This window comes from Microcaecilia unicolor, chromosome 11 (genome assembly GCF_901765095.1).
Source record: "Microcaecilia unicolor chromosome 11, aMicUni1.1, whole genome shotgun sequence".
NCBI lineage: Eukaryota > Metazoa > Chordata > Amphibia > Gymnophiona > Siphonopidae > Microcaecilia > Microcaecilia unicolor.
This window is the reverse complement of record NC_044041.1, coordinates 7407035-7430536: the sequence shown is the minus strand read 5'-3', so window position 1 is coordinate 7430536 and position 23502 is coordinate 7407035. Positions and strand designations below refer to the sequence as shown.

Genomic DNA, 23502 nt, shown 5'->3' with positions numbered 1-23502 from the left:
TGGTATAAAGGATTATCGGCGTCAGGTCGTGTCTTAGAAAATAAATCCCTTGTTTCCTAGATAATACTGTAGATCATAAAAACTGATATCTTTTCATCCGAGCAATAATGACATCAATACATAATGAAACAGATGAGAACCAAGTCAATGTAAAGAATAAGGAAAATTCACCTGCTCCACTATTAATTTTGTATCTGCTTCCAAAATAAAGATTAGAAATGTGTCATTTTCCATTAGGTCTCTGGATACTTACAACTTATAAATGCTTTTAAATACATGAATTAACTTGTGTCATCTACAATTCTGACTGAGGTACATGCACAATTTAAAAAAAAACATAAAAAGTCAAAGGTAGCAGATCCTTTACAGACTTTAAAAACATTATACAGGAAGTGGCACGGAATAAAGGTCTGATTTTTAGATTAATTCAGAAATACGAGTGTAAGAAAGCACATGGATCTGATTTGAGATATGCTATCTCAGGCAGTTGCTCAGTTTATTTAACCTACTGAAGAAGGGTAATTCTAAAAGCGCATACACAAAGGAAAGCAAACAAAACTGACATGTATAATTACACTCCAAATTCCTTGAAAAAGAAAGGAGCAGAATCCTCAGATCGACATTGTGTGGAAAGTGTCTTGTGATAAACGTTCTGCTTGGAGGTGATCCTGTGGATACATAATGTAACCCTAACTACATCAGGACTAGATTTGCTGCCCCTCAATAAACCAGTTGCTGATTTTGAATAGACAAAATATTATGCGGACACTGCAGTTTGCAAAAATGACCCACGTGTGAAACGACAGAGCACCCACACATTACCACAATCTGGGAATTACAAATGGGCTGGTAAAAAGATACTGATCATCTATGCAAGAGTGAAAGAGAGGGTGGTGTGTGTGTGTGTGAGTGTGTGTGCGCGCGTGTTGGAAGCATCTTTTCTTTAGGGCTGAAAGTCAATTATACTTTACAAGATGCATCTATTACATCATCATTAATTATATAGGCTGCAAAACTTGCTGACTAGTCAAAACATATATAAAAGTATTTAAAACTTTATTTCAGTTTATCATCAGCCTGTGTTCTTGTACAGCATTATGCAAATTGTTCAGCGTGGAAGTTCAGTTAAATATGGGCTACAACATTTATGCTGTTTATTTAAATTTATACCCCACCAAATTACAAAATTCAACTCTAAACAGGAACAATGACAAGTCATATGCAGCCATATATCAAGGTTAGTTTAGTTTAACAGACTTGATAGACTACTTTTAGAACCATACAAAAAAGCATGTATACAACAAATAGGAAGAGAAATCATAAAGGAAAAGTTACAGAACAAGAAGAACCAGGGGAAAGATTAAATATAATCCCAGAGGAATCAAACTAAGTAGTTTATAATACTTATCATACTATTTTTGATTTATTTCTAACAATGTATTGTGGACTTCATTAAGTTTTGATTTTCTATTAAATGTATAGTATTTTAAAAAGCAAAAAAAATTCTAGATAAGAAAGAACCAGGGAAGAATGGAAAAGCTCAAACACAGAAGCTTTGATACAGTTCCTCCAGCAAAACTCCAAAAACATAGCTCTGTAGGTACTGAAGTCAGGTCTGTTTCTGCCCTCTCAAGATGTCAGATTGAAGGCCTGCTCAAATAGTCAAGGCTTTAGACCAAATTTGAAAGCAGAATAGGTGATGTTAACTCAGATCCATAACAATGAAATTCCACAGGTAAAGCACAGAGTAATTAAATGATGAACATCAAGGGGACTCAAGTTATCTTAGTTGGAAGAACAACAAGATGACGAAGCTGAGGAGACCTCAAAGAGCTTACAGGTGGGTGTGATACCAAAATGTTAGCTAACTACCTGGGTCAGTGAATAAGTGGGGCCTTGAACATCGTGGTCAAAATTTAAATTTGAGTCTGTAGACAACAGACAGTCAATGGAGTTCCATTAATAAAGGAGTCACAAAATCAAATTAATGGGTCTTATAAAGCAGTTTGGCCACTGTATTTTAAACTTGTTGAAGGTGTTTCAGTGTAGCTCCAAAAGATGTTACCAAGAACATACTGCAGTAGTCAAACTAGGGTGTGCAGAAGTGTTTGGAAACCCTTCTTTTCTAAGAGGGGGTAAAGGAAAGGAATTATCATTAAAAATTATTTCACTAATAATGGAATATGCATGCCATTTAATAAGGTGAGTATCTTGGGATAGAGGGCAGGGGAAATGGGGACGATGAGCAAGGTGATCAAACTTGCAGATGACATGAAACTATTCTAAGTTGTAAAGGGGTATGGATTTGATATATTTGATATACTGTCTTTCTGATATATTTATTTATTTATTTTTAAGTTTTTAGTTTTGGTTGTTTTTTTTATTCAAAATTGTGAAATCATATGCAGACTGCATGAAATTGCAGGATGATTGATCTTGGGAGACTGGAAGACTCAAATGGAAAATTAAGTTTAATGTGGACAAGGCCAAAGAGAAGCACATTGGGAAGAATAACCCAAAATTATAACTACATGATGCTACGTTCCACATTAAGAGTCACCATCAAAGAAAGGATTTAAGTGTCATTGTGGATGATATGTTAAAATCTTCTATATGTGACAGCAGCCCAAAAAAAGCAAACAGAATGTTAGGAATTAAAAGAACAGGAAATAAGTCAAATATTATAATGCCTCTGTATCATTCCATAGTGAGAACACACTGAGTAGTGTGTGTGTAATTCTAGTAATTGCATCTCAAAAAAAGATATAGTGGAACTGAAAAAAGTACAAAGAAGGGCAACCAAAATGATTAAGGGGATGGAAGGACTCTCATATGAAAAAAGGCTAAAGAGGTTAGGGCTCTTCAGCCTGGAGAATAAACAGCTGAGGCATATAAAATCCTGAATGGAGTGGAACATGTAAATGTGAATCAATTGTTTACTCGTTACTCTTTCAAGAAGTACAAAGACTAGGGGGGACATTCTAGGGCCCTTTTACAAAGGCGCATAAGAGCCTACTTGTGTCCGGTGCGAACCAAATCGGCATTACTGCCTACTGTGTGGTGCACGTTGCATGCCTACCACCCAGGTAGCGCGTGAAACCTTACCACTAAGTCAATGGGTGGCAGGTAAGGTCTCAGGCTGAAAATAGACACATGTCCATTTTCTGGCCCCTTAAAAAAGGCCCTTTTTCCAGGACGCAGTAAAAACTGGCCCGGCGCATGTGCCCCAAAGACACACACTGTCGCAAGCCACTTTTTCCATGGCTTAGTAAAAGGGCCCCTCCGTGAAGTTACACAGTGGAAATAAATGGGAAAATAAGAGAAAAGGTTTTTTTTCACTCAGTGTATAGTTAAGCTCTGGAACCTTTTGGTGGAGCAAATGGTAAAAGCAGTTAATGTAGCTGGATTTACAAAAGATTTGGACAAACTCCTGGAGGAAAATACCATGAACTGTTATTAAAGTAGACCTGGAGAAAGCTACTGCTTATCCTTGGGATTCAGTAGCATGGAATTTTCTCACTTTCTGGGACACTGCCAGGTACTTATGACCAGGACTGGACACTGTTGGAACAGGATACTGGGTTAGATGGAACCTTGCTGTGACCCAGCAGAGCAGCTGTTATGTTCTTAAGAAATTTTTTTCCTACTTATCCAATTGTCCTCGGACTTCAGCTGGTTTAGGGCCCTTTTACTAAGCCATGGTAAAAAGTGGCCTGCATCAGTGTAGTTGCGTGTAATAGGCTTGCGCTGAGCCAGTTTATACTGCGTCTGCAAAAAAGGTTTTTTGGGGGGTTTTATGTGACAGGAAATGGGCATGCCATGAAACGGAAACCAGCGTGTGTCTAAAACCAGCCTGAGCCCTTAACGTCACCCACTGATCTGGCGGTAAGGGTTCAGCATGCACCAACTGCCAATTACCACTGGAAACAGAGCATGTGGGAGGAAATAAATAATTCATCCAGGCATTATGGGCATTCACGAAACCTGAAATTACTGCCAGGGGGGTGCACTGGCCTGGCAGTAGTCTCATTTGGGCGCACGCTGCATCCGCGTACAGCCTACCGCGGCTTAGTAATAGGGCCCCTTAGTTTTTATTTATGTTTTCAAGAGCCAGATGGTGATGGTATTCAAAGTTGTTAGGTTGGTGGTAGAGAAGAGGAATTGTGTCAGTAAAGGCCACAAGTTGGTTATCACTGAAATAACACTGCCAACTAATGTTAGAGCTCAGAATCATTGTACAGGGTGACATGAAGCTGAAAAGAGCAGGAATGGAAGCCTACATGGAATTGGGCTCTTCAGATGGGTATGCCCCCTGTGACTTCTCTTACTGTTCCTTACAAACCAACTCAATTTGATCGCTCTTTAAACAATCATTGATTATTTCTCCCTACACCAGCAATTGCTCAGTTAGAATCCAATAGACACTGCACATTCTTTTCTTGTGACACTGACCACTTGGGATAGCCTTCCACTCAATCTTTGCAGCAAATTGTTGTTTAAGCAATTTAAAGATGCAGTGAAGGCTTGGTTTTTCAAACAGGCTTATGGAACTTCAAATGGTTGATATAGCCTTGTGCGCATTTTCTGGAAATACCAGAATATTGTTTTTTATTATTCAGATGAGTCTGATTGTTTTTTTGGGGGTGGGGGGGGTATGACTCTTTCTTATTTAAAATCAGAGTTCCTTTCTTTCTTTGACTAGTCTGTACACTACCTCGACCTGCTCATCAGATAAGGTGGCATAGAAAATCTATATATACTATAAACTATGACAATCTGGACTTTCATCGTACACAGTAGAAGGGAAGGAATTTCGCTCATGCCGTTTTCAGCTTTAGCTTAAGATGTGTTACATTCAGGTATACAACAATTGCCCTGTTCCTGGAAGGCTTACAATCTAACTTTGTACCTGAGGCAATGAAAGGTTAAGTGACTTGTCCAAGATCCCAAGGAGTGCAGTGTGAACTGAACCAGGCTTCTCTGGTTCTTAGCCCACTGCTCTAATCATTAGGCTACTCCTAATGGAATGATCAACCAGATTAGAACAGCATTCCCTGCCGCCATCTACTACCATGTAGATCACAATACCGCATCTGCACCGACTGTGCTGCTTAATATACTTAATATTCTATCATGTCTGTATGCTGTAACCTGCTGTGCTTGTAAGAATAACAGGTTATAAGTTATAAAATATGTCTAGCATAAAATACACAGAAATAGCAAGGTATGTACATTTGCAAAAATTGACTCTGTATGATAAGGCAATCATTTATAATGTGCATAAATGCTCCAAAATTAATTCTAAACCTAAAATAAACTTAGTATTTGACAAAAATTTGACATATCTGGACTCCCCCTTTTGCAGGAAGAATGGCAGCAAAAAGGGTTCCCTCACACGTGTGAACTGACAATGTGATATAATCAGTCATTAAATCTTCCCAATATGTTCTCAACTCACATCTCACAGAATGTACTGGATAAAGTGCAACACTGAAGGACTTGTTCTCAAGAGTCTTTGAATTGGCCAGAAAAAATGAAAGATGCCCTGTCTTTCTCACCCTGTACAAAGTCATTTTACATAGAAAGCATCCTTGTGATGACCAAGTCAACTGTAGCTACGAAATGTGAATTCTAACTTCACTTTGTTCTCTCTCAGCAGATAAAGTTTAATGAACATAATTATTTGTAAAAATCCACCTAACACAAGGGTGACAAATAGCAGCTTGCCATCTGCCTTGTAATTAGCAGGACAAATTAAACAATCACCTCCTGCCTATGTCACTTTAATTCTCCACTATCTATAATAATCCTGGTGAAGAGTAATTTAATTATACATTACATGTGTTCTGTTGGTCCGAAAAATCCCACCTCAGTAAACTGAAGTGTTAAATCGGAGGTGGCCAAATTATGGCCTATGGGTCATATCTGATTCACACAGGTGGAAAAAGGAGTTGGTACAGTGACAAACTCAAATTAAGTGTGTATATGGGGGGGGGGGGGGGAGCGACACAGAGTGAGTAAATGAAAAACCTAACATGTACAATCATGACAATAAAGATTTTGGTTCTGAAAGAGTACCTGTGGCTGGGTGGATCTGAAAGACTTTGGTGGTGGATCGGTAGGGAATTCACACTTTTGCAAATTCACACCAATACAAGTCTCAGTGGAAAGATCATATACCCCACCACCACCACCACCTCCAGAAGGAACTAACATAGCCCCTTGAGCTAAAATGTTTGCTCATTCTTGTGTTACAATCTGTCCTGGATTTCAAGCTTTCTTGGGTTCAATGATTCAATTTCTGTCTTTTTTTTTTTTTTTTTTTTTGCAATCTCTCAATTGTGTTCTCCAGCAATTACGCTCAACCCATAGATTTTTTGACATAGATACTTTTCATTCTCTTGTACTGTCTTTATTGATAATAAGGCTTGATTATTGTAATATTGTTTATCTTGGGTGATCTCGTGCAAACATAAAGAGGATGCAGTCTATACAAAATACGGCCATTAAACTTACCTGTCGTGCACAAATGTTTGACCACGACTCTCCCCTGTTTCAAAAATTTCATTGGCTCCCAACAGAACACGAATCATGTTTAAACTTCTTACACTTGTTTTCCAGGCTCATAGCACTGGTTTTCCAGTTTACCTTTCTGTCCTCACAATTCCATATTCACTGCCACAACTTCTCGATAGATGATCATTTTGTACTCCCTCATCAAAACTTGCATAACTTGAAAGAACAATGGAATTTGATTCCTCTATTTCTAAGGTCTGAATTACATTTTAAGAACTTTAAAAAAGCCCTGAAAGCCTGGCTGTTTAAACAGGCATTTCAACAGTAAGCAGAGATTCCTGGGTATCATACAAACAGAAAAGTTTTTTCCCTTCCTGTCCCCTTCTTCTCTATCCCACATTCTATGCTGTTCTTCCCTCCCTCCTTTTCCATCCCCTAACCCGTTTTAAGTTTTCCGAGTGTCTATTACTACGGAGTGATACTGCTTTTCCTGGCAATATATTGTAGTTCTTTTCTGAATTTTACTTTTAGTTTTGTAAACCGCCCAGCAAGCACAGTGAAACCTCGGTTTTCGTCGATAATTCGTCCGAAAAATTTGAAGCAGCAGTGTGATCCCACAACCAGTGTTGGCAAAACGACACCCTAGAAGAACGACATGTGAGCACGCAAAATTAGCAGTGTCGGCACGCCGACGAATTCCGAGGTGACAAACGAAAACAGAGACAAGATTTTCGCCAAAAATATCAACGAAAACCGAAACCGACGAAATCCGAAGTCAACGAAAACCAAGGTTTCACTGTATAAATAAACTATAAACTTGGTCAGAAGACACTACGGCTGTTCAGGAAAATTAAAACAGTATTATAAAAGCAAAATATTACAGTAATTGATAGCACTCTCCAACCTTGCAAAGGGACAGAATTTCCTTATAGTCTCCTTTGGGAAGGGGGTTATCACTGCTCATATGAATGAAAAGAGGAAACTAGGTCTTACTCGATCATTTTCTTTCCATTTGTCCTTCCCACTACTAGTCCAGAACCTGTGAAACAGTTGTGTCCATCAACCAGCAGGTGGACACAGAGAACTGAAAACTGAGCTGAGACATCTCTCTTGGCAGCCAGTCCAGCTCCTCAGTATTTACGCAGACAAAAAGTAATGATAATACTCCGAATAAATACAACAACCTTAAACAAATTGCTAACCAAACACTAATGGACAAGAAACATGTGTGGACCTCTCTCATCTCTGGAGAGCTTGAAGAGAACAAGAAATATGCAGGAAGCACCATGCAAGGTGACAGTCATTATTTCGCCCATTACTTCACACCAACAAAACATCTCAGAAACCTCTAGCAGGCCTCTGGAATAGAGGAAAGGACTAATGGAAAGAAAATTATCAGGCAAGACCCCCCCCCCCCCCCCACCTCTGAAAGGTGGAGAAAGAAATCCCAACAAGACAGAGCCTGAAGCTCCGAACCCTACGTGCCAACGCAACAGCCACAAAGAACGCTGTCTTTAGCATTACATCTTTCAAGGAGGTCTCTAAAGAGCCCAAAGGACTAAATTAAGGTTCCACTCTGGATATGGCGTACGAAAGGGATGCCACAAGTAACCACTCCCTATAAGAATCGAACGATATCCAGGTGAGCCGCAAGAGATGTCTTCTGTAGTCAGCCCCTGAAACAGGCCAAAGAAGCAACCTGAACCCAAAACCAATTCTTTCTAAAGGCCTGCCTAAAGAAATGCCAGGATGTGTGCGATTTGAGCAGAGACTATCCATGCTCAGTACACCAGCCCTCAAAAACCCTCCACACCCTTGCATACGCCATGGATGTAGAGCATTTCCAAGCCTGAAGCAAGGTAGCAATGACCGAATCAGAATATCCTTTTCGTCTCAACCATGCCCTTTCAATGGCCAAGCCGTAAGACCAAAGGGGTATGGATCCTCCATGTGCACCAGACCTTGTTTCAGAAGGCCGTGTACCTGCAGAAGATGGAGAGGACCCCCTTCAGCAGTCAAATCACGTCTGTATACCACAACCTAGCCTCTGCAGGCAATCTGGGGCTACGAGAATTATCCAACCTCAGTGCAATGCGATCCTTTTCAACACGAAGCCTACCATGTACCAAGGAAGGAAGTGATGGACGAGGGAAGGAAGACATATAGTATCTCTGGCCTGGGCTGCAGTAAGGCATCGATCTCCATTACGCCTGGTTCTTTCCAACAGCTGCAGAAATTGGGCACACTGGCATTCCGGTTCATCACCATCAAGTCCAAAAACGGAAAACCCCATTGGTCCACTATCAGCTGAAAACCTTGGCTGGAGAGTTCCCAGGAGTGCCTGCTGAGAAAGTCTGTCTCCACATTCAAGGACCCAGCAATGTAAGCTACTGAAAAGCAGAGAAGAATTTTTCTCCGCCCAAAATCATGACAGAGGTCACCTCCACTGCCATCACACTGTTGCGGGTCCTGCCTGGCTTGTTAATATAAAACATACGTGCACACTTTCACAACTGCTCTAAATGCCACCTAACACCAGACTAACTTGTCCTTTGGAACCTGGTGAACAGATTATTGACTGGTGCTGGAGAGTTGCTTTCAGTTTGTATTCCTCTTTTATGACCTCTGTCCTCTGCCTCCTCTTACCATCCATTTCCCCTCTCTCTTCTGCTCTCTGACCCTATTTTCACTCTGCCTGTCTTCTTGATCCATTTCTTTACTTTTATATTCTATTTATTTACTTACGTTTAGGAACCAGTCTGCCTCCTCTACCTAGCTCTGTTACTAAAAGCATGATTTGTGCCAGGTACCTGTTATCTACCTGGCCAACTCCAGGTTTTTAAAAAGCAGCTCAGCAAGTCTCTGTGCAAAATTCTTAGTATTCTGGAGAGAGTCTAATCCTCAGGGTTGGGAAGGTAAGACTTTCTTATCTTATGTCTCTTTATTATTTGTCTTTTTCTAGCCTCCATTGCTCAAATCCCTGAGCCAGATGTCCCTAAACTTAGCCCTGTGAAGCTAAAGAACATTATTCTACTCTACACAGTGCCACTATGTCTAAACTACCTGTACACTGAAATCTGGCGAGGTTGTCATTAAGCATCATAAAGTACCTCTAAAGAAACAGTTGGGAAAATAAAGACGACGTCTTGATACCAGACACCATGCTGGCCTAAAATATCTGATGCCCTAACACAATATATAAGCAAAGGCTGCTTCTTTTTTGAAAAGCCTTCTGGAGCTCTCTCTACTTTCCCTGTTAATGATGTCTAATAATGACCTGTATAAGCCTTCAGACAACACTGGTGTCTGAAGCTTCAGCACAGAACTACAAGCAAGTCAGCTCTTTAGTGGGTAACAGCTCCTATGTAAACAAAAAATAAAAACCTTGTGTAATTAACATGCAGATTTTTTTTCTGTTCTCTTCCTCAAATACCTGGGTATCTATATATATAAAAGGCAACCCCAACGTTCTGAAGCCTCCACGGAAGTTGAGGCGCCCGAGATATCCGGTGTGCCCTGGAGTGTCTGCACCGCCCTCGCGTCAAAACGTCATGACATCGAGGGCGGAGCTATTGACACTCGAGGGCCGAAACGGCCCACAGCGAACAAGGCAAGTAGCTTCGAGGGACGGAGGGAGGGGGCCCCTTGCTAGCGCCTGTTTCATTCCGCTCAGAAACGGGCATTTTTTCCTAGTATATTCATAAAAACTGTAGACGTGTTTTAATGCACTCCATCTTATTCATTCAGGTCACAATTGTTTAGATGAATCTGTACATGCCACTCTTCTTTATGCATTTGTGGCCTCCCAACTAAACTATCTGAACGCTATTTGCGCAGAAATCAATTCTACTCTCTTATAAACACTTCAAACCATCCAAAACACATCCATCAGATTCCCTTTGCATGCCAATAGTTTTGATCGCATAACCCCCCCCCCCACCCCCCCTTTTTCCATCTTTACCACTAACTCTCAGTATCTTTAAGAATCCAACACAAAAGACTTACATTAACACACAAGGCTATGCAGTATGCACACCATGCCTGGCCTCAACCATCTCACCTTATGTTCCTCACAGAAACCTCTATCCTATGACCGAGCATTGCCTTCCATCCTCTCAGTTTTACATTCCTATTTTGCCTCCATGCGGCAAAGTGCTTTTCGTTACCTCGTATCTTCTCTTTGGAATGCTCTTACTCTCTCTCTTCATAGTAAATTATCTTACCAAGGATTTAAATCCATCCTAAAATGTTATCTTTTCTCCTTGGCCTTTCCAGGAGCCACGGTTGTGGTGCAATGGTAGTTTTTCAGGGATGGTGTAACAAGACCTTAGCCCTCTCAGCTCTGACCTCTCCTTTCCTATTTATTGATTATAGTTCTTTTCTATTCTACTCATATTAGTTTTTAAACCACTCTGATTGTAACCACTGAAGGCAGTATAACAAGAATTGAAGCGGTGCAAAGAAAAGCTATGAGAATGGTATGGGATTTGCGTTCCAAGACGTATGAAGAGAGACTTGCTGACCTGAACATGTACACCCTGGAGGAAAGGAGAAACAGGGGTGATATGATAGACGTTCAAATATTTGAAAGGTATTAATCCGCAAACGAACCTTTTCCGGAGATGCGAAGGCGGTAGAACTAGAGGACATGAAATGAGATTGAAGGGGGCAGACTCAAGAAGTCAGGAACTATTTTTTCATGGAGAGAGTAGTGGATGCTTGGAATGCCCTCCCGCGAGAGGTGGTGAAAATGAAAACGGTAACGGAATTCAAACATGTGTGAGATAAACATAAAGGAATCCTGTTCAGAAGGAATGGATCCTAAGGAACTTAGCCGAGATTGGGTGGCAGAGCCGGTGGTGGGAGGCGGGGATGGTGCTGGGCGGACTTATACGGTCTGTGCCAGAGCCGGTGGTGAGAGGCGGGGCTGGTGGTTGGGAGGCAGGGATAGTGCTGGGCAGACTTACACGGTCTGTGCCCTGAAAAGGACAGGTACAAATCAACGTCAGGTATACACAAAAAGTAGCACATATGAGTTTATCTTGTTGGGCAGACTGGATGGACCGTGCAGGTCTTTTTCTGCCGTCATCTACTATGTTACTATGTTTTTGTGTGTCCGAGCCTTACTTGTGCTGCAGTGTTTGACATTTCAATGTCTACGAGGTGGAGCCTTCAGGACAACTAGTTTTTCCCAGATGGAGTGCTAACCTACAACTGTTTCTCCTAAGATTATGTCTGCTGCCTGTTGTCATAGGCATATCCATCTGGCTGTATGTATGTCTGCTTGACCTACAGCCTGCAGACTTTGAAGCCTGTTTGCTTCAGTGCTAACTTGACCGCAATACATGCTGGGCCCAACACTTATCTTACCAAGTGCAGAGTATATCTGCAAGTATGGAGTGGGGTCAAACAAAGGCCAAAGCAAACAGTTCTTGACAGATGAACTGCACGTGTGCATTTCTGGCAAATACATGTGTACTTCAGATTCCACTTATTTGATACATTTGCTTTTCACTAGCATTAAGCAGTTTACCAAACAGGCATAAAATCATAAGCAACTAAAAAAATTCTCTTGGAGTCTAGAGATAAACTTTGTGGGGACGATATTCAGAATGCAGAAGTTACCCTGGCTAAACCCAGATATTCAATGTTGGGCCATTTCCGGTGACTGGCATTGAATATCTGGTTTAGTTTTGGCCAGTTACAAAATAACTGGCTATGTTGATATTCAGACTTAGCCAGTTCCTTCTCACTGGCCAAAAATATCTCACATATTCATACGGTCAAATACAGCCACTAAAGTGGGGCTGAAAAATCAGCCGATAGCTGGTTATGTCAGCCAATATAACCGTCTATCTGCTAGCCACTAACTGGTGATATTCAGCGGGCGATAGTTGGCTATCCCCTGCTGAATATCGCTGGATAGCCAGTTTTGCGGCATTTAACCAACCAGGTTAAATGTTTTTGAGTATCAGGGTTTTTTTGTTTGTTTTTTTTAACTAATGTGTCTGGCTCCTGCCATACCATTTACCACAATGGTTCTCAACCAAGTACTTGGGCACTCAGATATTTCAGGATATCCACATGAACATGCATGAGATGTATTCGCATACATGACTTCTCTGTATACAAATATCTCATATTGTGGATATCCTGAAAACCTGACTGGCCTGAAAGCAACTAATTTATAAAAACGTAGCTGTGCTTTATGGCAGCCCCATTTCCTGGCACACATCTCCACTCCCACAGCCTGTTAAAACAAAACAAAACAAAAAAAAACCTGCCCTCCACATCCTCAAATGTAGCAATTGTCATTAGCAGGACACAGTGGGATCAAAAGCCTGTTAAAGGCTGCATTTGATGAACGCAAAAAGAAAACTTCTCCAATGTATTAAGATTTAGAGTTTAAAGAACTTTTGTCCTAGTGGTATGGGAGCAGGAAAAAGAAGGCAGAACTCTCACATTAGAACCTTTATTACACCATGAAACAAACAATAGAAGTGTGTGTTCAAATCTCGTCAGTGAGCATTAAAAGCTACCAGGATCCAGGTGGACAACAACATTTAAATCAAAGGTTCTTCTTACCGTGTTTCCCCGAAAATAAGACCTACTCCGAAAATAAGGCCTACCGGAGTTTTGCTACAAATTTGTATTATAAGGCCTCCCCTGAAAGTAAGACCTACCTGAAGCAGTGCCGCTGAGAGCCGGACAAAGGCTGCTGCTGCCGCCGCCGCCCCCGAGGTCGCCACCCGCCCTCCATCGCTCCCGGAACTACCAGTACCTGAAACGCCTCCTTTCACCTTCCTTCGCAAGTTCGGAGCAAGCAGCGGCAGGGCAGGCCACTCCTTCCTTCCGTGTTCCTCCCTCGCCTGGCGTAACGTAACGTCAGGCGAAGGCGAGGCACAGAAGGAAGGAGAGGTCTGCCCTGCTGCTGCTTGCTCCGAACTTGCGAAGGAAGGTGAAAGGAGGCATTTCAGGTTGGGAGCGACGGAGGGCGGGTGGAGGGGGGGCCCGGCGACCTCGGTTGGGGGGGCGACCTTGGGTGGGGGTGGCGACCCCGATGTTTCCCCGAAAAAAAATAAGACCTCCCCTGAAAATAAGACCTAGCGGTTCTTGGGGAGGGAAAATTAATATAAGACAGTGTCTTATATTCGGGGAAACACGGTACTAGTACTGTTTGGTGGACAGTACAGACTGCTCCTATACTGCAGGGACGACCCCTGGGAGGGAACTATTTGCATACATCACCAACGTTATAATCAAATCCAGAGGCATTAGGAGAAATCCCAGTGCTATAAAAACAGATATTAAAACAATATTTAAAAACCCAAACAAATCATAGATTGTGGGAGATCATATCTTTGAAACATGCCCGAATAAAAGCAGCAAATGACAAATAACAGCCAAGTAGAGCATTGAGATCTGATGTCCCTTCATTTAAGAGTTTGCCTTTTCAATGGCAGGTCCTACAGAATTGAACTGTCTTCCTGGTTACATGCACTTCATAGATGACACGTCTTTTTTCAAAGAAACAGTTGAAATCATACTTTTTTGCATGTGTTTTATGAACTAAATGGTTGAGCATGAGTGTAGGGGGCTCTTACTAGCGGTAATGGCATGGTAATGATGACATTTTTTGTTATGACACGTTTTGTTATGATGTTTTATATGTTTTAAATTTATGTGTGTTTTGTTTCTATGTAACTTTGGTGTAAGTGGGTTATAAATATGTAGGGCTGTACCGAATATTCGTATTCGATTTGGCCCAAATAGTGTCCTGAATATATTACTCGTATTCGGCCAAATAGTGATTCAAATTCAAATATAAATAATCCACAGCTGTACTGTGATAAATCCTACTGAAATAACACTTGATCTCTGATTTCATGTCGCTTCTTTTATTATTCATTACGTTAAAGCTCAATGTCTATTATTTGTATTCAGTATTCATATTCAGCTGAAAAATATTTTTCATTATTTGTATTCAGCAAAATAGTAAAATATGCTGCTCAGTACAGCTCTATAAATATGATAAATAAAATACATCCCTCAAATGCATGAAACCATCTTTCACCACACCCTTCCATTAGCATCATTCCCTTAAGATATATTCACTATTCACAGGGATCTATCATCTATCATGTGTATAAAGTTGACTGCTGTACCTTATAGTTGTATAATTACAGATGCAAATTGCATCCTTTCTAACTAATGCAGATTAAGAGCACAGCTGGATATTTATATTAAATTTTAATTCTAAGGGGAAAACAAATATCCAGTGAATTGCAAAACCTACTGTGATAAATTTTAAAGCTGGACCAGCTCACTTAAATTTAATAAGGCTTGTCACATCAAGTTACACAAAGTGCAAACAAAAATTTAAAATTGTAATAAATTCTGCTATGAGATGCAACTTTGCAGCTGAATTTAAAGTAGCAACAAGACAAGCCACAAGTCTGAAAGTTTCCTTTCACTTCTAGCCTGCAATTCAGTTGCACATCATTATAACATCTACAATGTGCATACAGGTGCATGCTGCAACAGAGAAGAGAACTACCATCTGGACAAAAATGTAGTGGAGACTTCTTGAAGAAAAGCGAGAGCCTGAGTGAGTTCCCACATCCATACACACTCCTGGTCTTTAGAAACCACAACTGGGCCCATTCTAATGGAAATCAGTGGCTCCTCACATGTGTAAAGCATACAATAAGTCAAACATTTAAAAAGGTGCTGAAAGTCTATACAACTCTCCTGTGTTTCTTCCCTGCAAAACACCAGAACACAGAAAGAATCCTGGATGTCCTCAAACATCTCATATTCTAAAACTTGTGTTTTATAGTACTATCAAATATATGAGCATTGTTATAACCATTTATATGGCTGCCACATTATATGCACCAGAATGAGAAAATAAATTAAGGATATTATAGACTCAAGTCCTGCATGCTAAACAAATACAAAAGTGAAGGAATTATCTACCTAGGTAGACGCTAACCCCCAGATTCTATATAGTGTGCCTAGAGATCGGCAACAAAATCAGCATGGATTCTATAATGCGCGCAATTTAACAAGCTTAACTAGCTAATGAGCGTTGATAACAGCACCGATTAGAATTTAGGCGCACAACTCGCTAAGCGTATTCTGCAATGATGTGCGCTGAACTTGTAATGCGCACAGGCAAAAGGGATGTGGTTATGGGCATTTCATGGGCGTTCCAAAATTTAGGTGCCAAGTTATGGAATATGGCCCAGTGCACCTAAATCTACGTGCATAGATTTACGCCATGTTTTCCTTGGTGTAAATGCATACACATAGATTTAGGCTCTGAAATATCAACCGAGTGTATTCTACAATCGGCGCCTTATATAGAATCTCCTCCTAAATCCTAAATAACGCCATTAGCATTATTTAACTAGCTAAAATCAGCAAAGGATTTGAAGTGAAACGAGTATCCCTTCATCTCACCACTCCCTGCCCTCTTGCCTTTTCTCCATCGTCCTCACTCCTTCCTCCTCCCACCTTGACCCAAAGCTATCTCCCCTCTTAAGCCCAAACCCAAAACTGTTTGGCCTCTCTTTCTACCAAAACCATCTCTCAAATCATCTCCTGCACCCAACACAAATTGTTCTATTCATCACAGTGGTTTCCTCCATTTGTGAGCTGCTGTTTCTGCCTCTTTCAAAACAAGCAAATCAAGCTCTTACTGGTCTGCAAGAGCAGGTGGCTACACCTCAGTCCAGCTGTACAGGCCATAGAGCTTGGGTTCTTCCATTTATAACATGTTCACTATCTACAATTTTACATGCGTTGTGAAAACCTGCATGTTAAAAACCCTATGCCTGGTGACTGCCACCATATCAACACCACCAACTACAAACTGATATTTAAAAGAAATTAAATTGAGAATGAATAGAGTCTATAGGACATTGGAAGATCATGGCTCAGATGTATTTAGTCACACAATACTAAACATTCCAAAGAGATTTTTTTTTTTAATTAGCAGCAATGATGAGTTCTTAACTAGATCATTTTATTCCTCCTACTAAAGCAAGTGTACAGATTTTTCTGAAACCACTACACAGGGGTGCTACACAATATAAATTATGTTTCAAGAAAAAATTGGAGATCCTACATTAAAAGATTACCACTTTAAGACTATGCATTTTACCTGGAGCTTTTAAATTCCAATAAAACAGAAAAAAAGAAAAACTGAACTTACTATGTAGTTCATGATGTATCACATCTATTAGATTCGGTTCTTCTCCCCACCAGAATATCCATAGCTCCTTACAATCCGGTTTCACATCACGTCGCCATACACACAGAAGATTGGCCTGTAGGCAACGGATGAAGCTCAGCAGGATTGGGTCATCCTGGGCCGGAGCTGAGATGATAGGGCCATAGTCCCCATGACCTTGAAAATTGTACCTACGCCATTTGATGCCTGTGAGTTCAGCCTGAAAAACAGAAAAATAGAAAGATACAGGATTATTAAATGCAATATCATTACTCTTTCTCTTTGATTAACACTTGTCCCTACCAAATGATTAATCTTTCAGAGAGAAATAGAGTTTTTAGAATTTTAGAAGGTAATAAGGTTCTCAGCATTCCACAAGTCATTATTTATGGATTCCTTTCTCTTTAAATTTCAGCATTTTCAGTTAACACTCAACCATCTACATAGATTATAGAGCCTAATTCAAAATGCAAAGCAATATATTTGAATATTCAATACAGCAAACCACATCATAAACAGCATTCACAACTATCTAAAATCCATGTCAGTACATTAGATTGTATTCAGTCGGATCATAAGTTACTGGCAGTTTATCAGTCTACACCAGGAGTTTAATATCCTTAACAAGCCTTATTTAATAAACATTTCTGAAACAGATACGTCTTTATTAACCTTCTAAATTTAAATGTATAACCCACCTAGTCACAAAACTGCACTATGGGCAGGAATAACAATGAAAAGCCATATGCAGCAATATGGAGTCTTACCTGCTAATTTTCTTTCCTTTATTAGCAACAGATCAATCCAGGACTTGTGGGTTATGCCCGAGAGCCAGCAGGTGGCGATAGAGGGCACAGAATTTCACCATGTCTTAAGAACCAGTCTACAGTGAAACAACTCAGTATTCCAATAATAATGCAGTCCGAAGACATTACGAGCCAACCGGAAAGGTCTCCTTCCTGTACAATAATGAAACTGGGAGGCAACAAGTCTCAAACTGTTCCATCTGCTGAATCAACCGGATGAACATCTAAACAGAGAAGTCTTCACCCTAAGGGATAACTGAAAAACATCAGACAAGAGAGGACTCTTGGATTCATCTGTTGCAACTAAAGGAAAGAAAATTAGCAGGTAAGAATTTCTCCTTCGTTAGTGTGGAATAGATCAATCCAGAACTTGTGGGATGTACCAAATCAGTCCAAGTAGGGTGGGTACTCGAAAGCCCTCTCTAAGAACTAAAGCTACAAAGGAAGCAGGGAGGGGAGCTGGATTCTTCTGCTCACCCAAACTGGTCTCAGGCCCACCCAAAATTGAGTGTCTGGCTACACCCCTACCTTATACAATGAGCTTGCAAGGCCTGATGAGCCTGCTTCCCCACAAGCAAATAAGCTGGCGCAATAGTCTCTACCAGCCATCTAGCAATTCTGGGCTTGGAAATCATCTGTTTACCAAAAAGCACAAACAGTCTGTTGGATTTGAAAAACTCATTTCTGCCTTCCAGATATCTAACGAGGACTCTATGCACACTGTAAAGCTTCAAGGAAGAATAATGAGCCTCTTCATCCTCTCTGCAAAAGGATGGAAGCTCCACTGAGATGAAATGCTGATACCACTTTTGGAGACAGGAAGAAACTATGTGGGTGGAAGACAGAGAGAACCGCCGTCCAGCAGTCGAATTGGGTCCAAGTACCACAGACTCCTCGGCCAATCCAGAGCTACAAGAATTATTTGACCGAAGTGCAATGTGATCCTTTTTAACATACGGCCATAGGGAAGACATACATAAGATGCATCTCCAACCAGTGCTGCAATAGGGCATCAATCCCTATCGAGCCCAATTCTTTCAAATGGCTGAATAACTTGGGCACTTTGGCATTCTATTTCATTGCCATCGTCCAGAAGTTGAGAACCACATCAGTCCACTATAAGCTGAAACCCCTGGACTGGACAGTTCCCATTCTCCCATGTCCAAGCAGTGCCTTCTGAGAAGTCTGCATCCAAATTCAAGGACCCCGCGATGTGAGCTGCCGACAAGCAGAGAAGATCTTTCTCTACCCAACTCATAAGGGAAGCTGCCTCTACCGCAACTGGAAAACTGCAGGTCCCAACTTGCTTGTTGATATAAGCCACTACCATCACATTGTCGGAGAAAAGTTGGACCGGGGCCCCCGACAGAAAGGGAGAAATCACGTAAGGCATTCCGCACTGCCCTGAGCGCCAAGGGATTTACTGACCACTGAGATTCCTGTTCCATCCAGATGTCCTTTGCCAGATGGAACTTGTAAATGAGCTCCCCAACACAAATTGCTGGAATCTGATATCACCACCTTCCAATTGCGTTATTGGAAAGGGAACTCCAATGGTCAAATTCCTGGGTGACAACCACCACTGCATACTCAAACTGGCAACCAATGTCCAAGGAAGATTAAGATCGTATTTCTAGGATACCGAAGACCAGCAGCTGAAAAGAGATTTCTGTCATGGCTGCATATGAGCCCCTGCCCATAGCACCATTTACATCACCGCCTAGGCCTGCCTTCACTGAGAAGAAGACAAATCTGTTGAACCAGCTTCAATCTCCTGCACTATGTGTTGTGTCGAATAAAACACCCAGATACTCCAGTGTCTGTGATAGAGTTAGTCTGCTCTACTTGAAATTGATCACCCAACATCTGCATAAGATGGTGACTTTACCCGTCGCCACCACACTATCCGAATAGGGTAAAACACAAATGAGCCAGTCGTCGAGATACGGGTGAATTCTTGATTCCCTGGAACCAAGCAAGGACACCATGACCACAATAACCTTGGTAATTTTCCCACTCTCAGTCCCACGTCCAGTGAGACCCATTCTGCTGTAATCAGGTCCTGAATGTCTGGATGCATTGGGAAGGTCTTAGAAGGACCTCTAAGCCCCCTCATGATCAACAAAGATGGAATTCCTGATGCCAAAGCAGAAGGCTCCTCAATGGAAAGCATCACCAGTGCCTCAGAAATAAGAGTACTGAGCTCCTCTTTATGAAACAACCTCAGTACTTTAGGATCATCCTCAGGAGCGAGCGCTCCCTCCTTTAATGGCTCCTCTGAATGGATCGAGATCACATCAGATAAGGAGGCAGAAGCAGAGACAGCCTCATCGACCCACTCCTGGAGGTCTAAATGAGATCTCTTAAGAGCCAAAGAGGCAGCGGGGCGAAAAACGGAATTATCTTGCAGCAACTCTGATTGTCCCTGTTTCAGTAAATAGGCCTGGTGTAAGAGCAATATAAACAAAGGTCCCGATGCAGCTAAATGCTCTGTTAAGCCCCGAGGCTGTAAAATGACAACTGTGCTCTGCACATGATCAGATGCTGCTCCTCACTGCTATTCAGTCCTGATAAAATGGTGCCTGTTCCCACACTCTCCTGCACCAAACTGCGCACTGTACCTGCCGGAGAAACTGAAGACCCTGTCATATTTGGATGCTGCACCACATCAAAGATGTGTTGATGCCAACCGCTTCCTCCGTGTCCTGTGGGACTCCCAGCGGATTCCTAATAGTGGGAACATTGCTTAACTGCCTCCGTGAGCGTCGTCATTCACCCCGACTGTCACAAAGTGCAACGTGTCCCAAGCAGCAAGATCCCTCCCCTGCACCAAGTAGAACTTAGAGCCTCCAAGTGGTTCTGAGTCAAACTTTAGTCCAACTTAGCACTGCCAGCTACTCCCCCACAAGCTCACAGTTTCCAAAAGTCTTACCACAGATGAGAAAGGTTCAGGATTGATACTCTGTCCCATGCTCTCCAGCAAACCGCTTTCCTTCTCATTTCTTTTTTTTTTTTTTTTTTTTTAAAGCTGCTGTACTAGATAAGGAAAGCTCCACAGGAAACAGATGAGAGGTGAACGGAGGAAAGATGTTTGCGAGGCACCAGAGAAAGGAGCAGAATGATCTGGCACCTTCACAAATCAAAGGAAACTTATGCTCAAAGAGTCTTTATTTAAGAACATCAAATGACTCGACACAGCTGCCATGTTTCGGCACCTATGTGCCTGCTTCAGGAGTCTTATGATGTCTCAAAAGTCTAGTAAGAAGGAAAAATAATCTTTCTAGGTTATGTTAATGGTTAGCACTTTCCAAATAGCTCTACAAAGGTACTTCTAAAATCTGTCACTGCAGTCTGAGCAAAGGCTTTTGCTTACTTTGCTCAGACTACAGTGGGCCTCTGCTTACTTTGCTCAGACTGCAATGACTTTTGCTTACTTTGCTCAGACTGCAGTGACAGATTTTATTAGTACCTTTGCAGACAAAATTTGGAAACACGGCAGCTGTAATGTTTTTAAATAAAGACTCTTTGATGAGCACAAGTCTCCCTTGGTTTGTGAAGGTGCCAGATCACGCTACTCCTTTCTTTGTTGCTTCTACGACGTAGACAGAAGCTCGCATGGGTGTGATAGCCTTTGGAACACACCAGGCCTCAAACTGGCGCCAAATCCGGGCATACACAACGGAAGTGGACCACTTGCGGGCCTGCAAGAGAGTGGAAATGACCTTGTTAGAATAGCCCTTGTCTCTCAATTGCGCCCTCTCAATAGCCATGCCGTAAGACCAAAGCGGCAGGGATCCTCCATGGTTACCAGGCCCTACATCAACAGGTTCGGTACCAGAGGCAAAGGAAAAGGAACCTCCACCAGCATCCGCCGGAGGTCCGCATACCGCGGCCGCCTGGGCCAATCCGGGGCAATGAGAACCACCACTCCCTAGTGCAGCCGAATTCGCAGGAGTACTCGCCCTATCAAGGGCCAAGGCGGGAACACACATAGGAGGCCCTGAGGCCAGGGTTGAGCCAAGGCATTCAACCCCGCCGAGCGAGGATCTCTCCGTCTGCTGTGAAAGCACGGGACTTTGGCATTTGTGCTTGACGCCATCAGATCCGCTACGGGCGTTCCCCATTTGGCAGAGAGTTGAAGGAACACTTCGTCTGCCAACTCCCACTCCGCTGGGTTGATGTGGTGTCTGCTTAGATAATCGGCTTGCACGTTGCTCTGACCTGCAATATGAGCTGCTGACAGGAACTGTAGATGCAGCTCGGCCCAGTGGCAAATCGCACTGCGTTCCGCCTTGACGATTTATGTAGGCCACTGCCGTCATATTGTCCGACAGCACACTGACAGGCAATCCCTCCAAGGTCGATTGAAACGCCAGCAACGCCTGGAAAACTGCTTTTAACTTCAAGCGATTGATGGACCACTTCGATTCTTCGAGTGTCCACAGACCCTGGGCATGCCTCTCATGGCAATGAGCTCTCCAGCCCTTCAGGCTGGCATCGGTTACCACCAGGCACCAGTCGGGGAGGGCTAACGGCATTCCTCGCTGCAGCTTGCTGACTGAGAGCCCCCACTCCATGCTGAGTCGGGCCACAAGGAGCCAACTGAGTCTGCACTGATAATCCTGGGAAATGGGAGACCAACGTTGTAGCAGGGAACACTGCAGCGGTCTCATGTGCACTCTCGTCCAAGGCACCACTTCTAGGGTGGCCGTCATCGACCCCAAGAGCTGGACCATATCCCAAGCTTGCGGGCGAGGCATCCTCAGGAGCAGACGGACCTGGGTCTGAAGCTTGCACCTCCTTTGCTCGGGTAAAAAAAACAACCCCGAGGCCGTGTCGAACCGAACCCCCAAATACTCTAGAGATTGAGAGGGGGTCAAGTGGCTTTTGGGTATATTGACAACCCAGCCCAGAGATTGCAGTACTGAGACCACTCTGGCTGTTACATGACGACTCTCTTCTGCAGAATCCGCTCTGATGAGCCAGTCATCGAGGTACGGGAGAACCCGGATACCCTCTCGCCTGAGAAAGGCAGCTTTTCCATTACCTTGGAAAAGGTTTGGGGAGCTGTGGCGAGGCCAAAAGGCAAGGCCCGAAACTGAAAGTGTTTTCCCAACACCGCAAACCGGAGAAACCGTTGGTGCAGGGGCTAAATAGGGATGTGCAAGTAAGCTTCTTTCAGGTCCAGAGACGTAAGAAACTCTCCTGACTGGACCGCCGCAATGACGGAGCGCAGGGTTTCCATGTGGAATGCCGTACTTTGAGTGACTCGTTGACTTTCTTCAAGTCAAGAATGGGCCGAAAAGACCCGCCTTTTTGAGGCACCAAAAAATAAATGGAGTAACGACCGCAGCCGCGTTCGGTGGGAGGCACGGGGATCACCGCTCCAAGGTGCAACAAGCTTACCCAACAAGCTGTTCATGACGTAAAGAAAAACGCGACAACCCTACCCACAATTCAGTGGTAATTTAAGCCTTACCATGGCGGAAACGTCACAAACAGCTGATGGTAAACAATATGGATAGAGAAACATTACATCCGTTTTTCTTTACGTCATGAACAGCTTGTAGGGTAAGTTTTCGGGTGCTGGGTGAGTAGGTATGTTGAGATCTTGGGGTCTGATAATTAAAAATTGGTGAGATATTTGAATAAGTGGATGTTGTTTGCGTTTGTTTTTAGGTTTGTACCACAGTTTGGTGTTGCTGGGTCCTCTTTCCCTGATGAAGCCCCAGTTGGCGAAACGGGACCGTTGGGGAGGCCCGTAATTAAAGCAGCAAACAAGCTAAGTAGCTGTAGTTTTTGTTATTTAGCTGAGACACATGGCATTTACAGATATTAGATGCTAGAAGCGCATGAATGAAACATCTAGGAAGAGGTTGGTGTTAGAGGACCAGTGATTACATTAACGTGACTATATTGATACGATCTTATTGATCAGAAATT

The 23502-nt window shown here is 42.5% G+C and overlaps 1 protein-coding gene across 1 annotated transcript in view; it reads right to left on the bottom strand.

Moving 5' to 3' along the window:
* MED13L (mediator complex subunit 13L) overlaps window positions 1-23502 on the bottom strand; it is a 578965-nt gene that overhangs the window by 521483 nt on the left and 33980 nt on the right. Inside the window, exon 2 of the mRNA XM_030217813.1 lies at window positions 16736-16973. Coding sequence (XP_030073673.1) covers window positions 16736-16973 — 238 coding nt within the window. The remainder of the gene's footprint in view (window positions 1-16735; window positions 16974-23502) is intronic.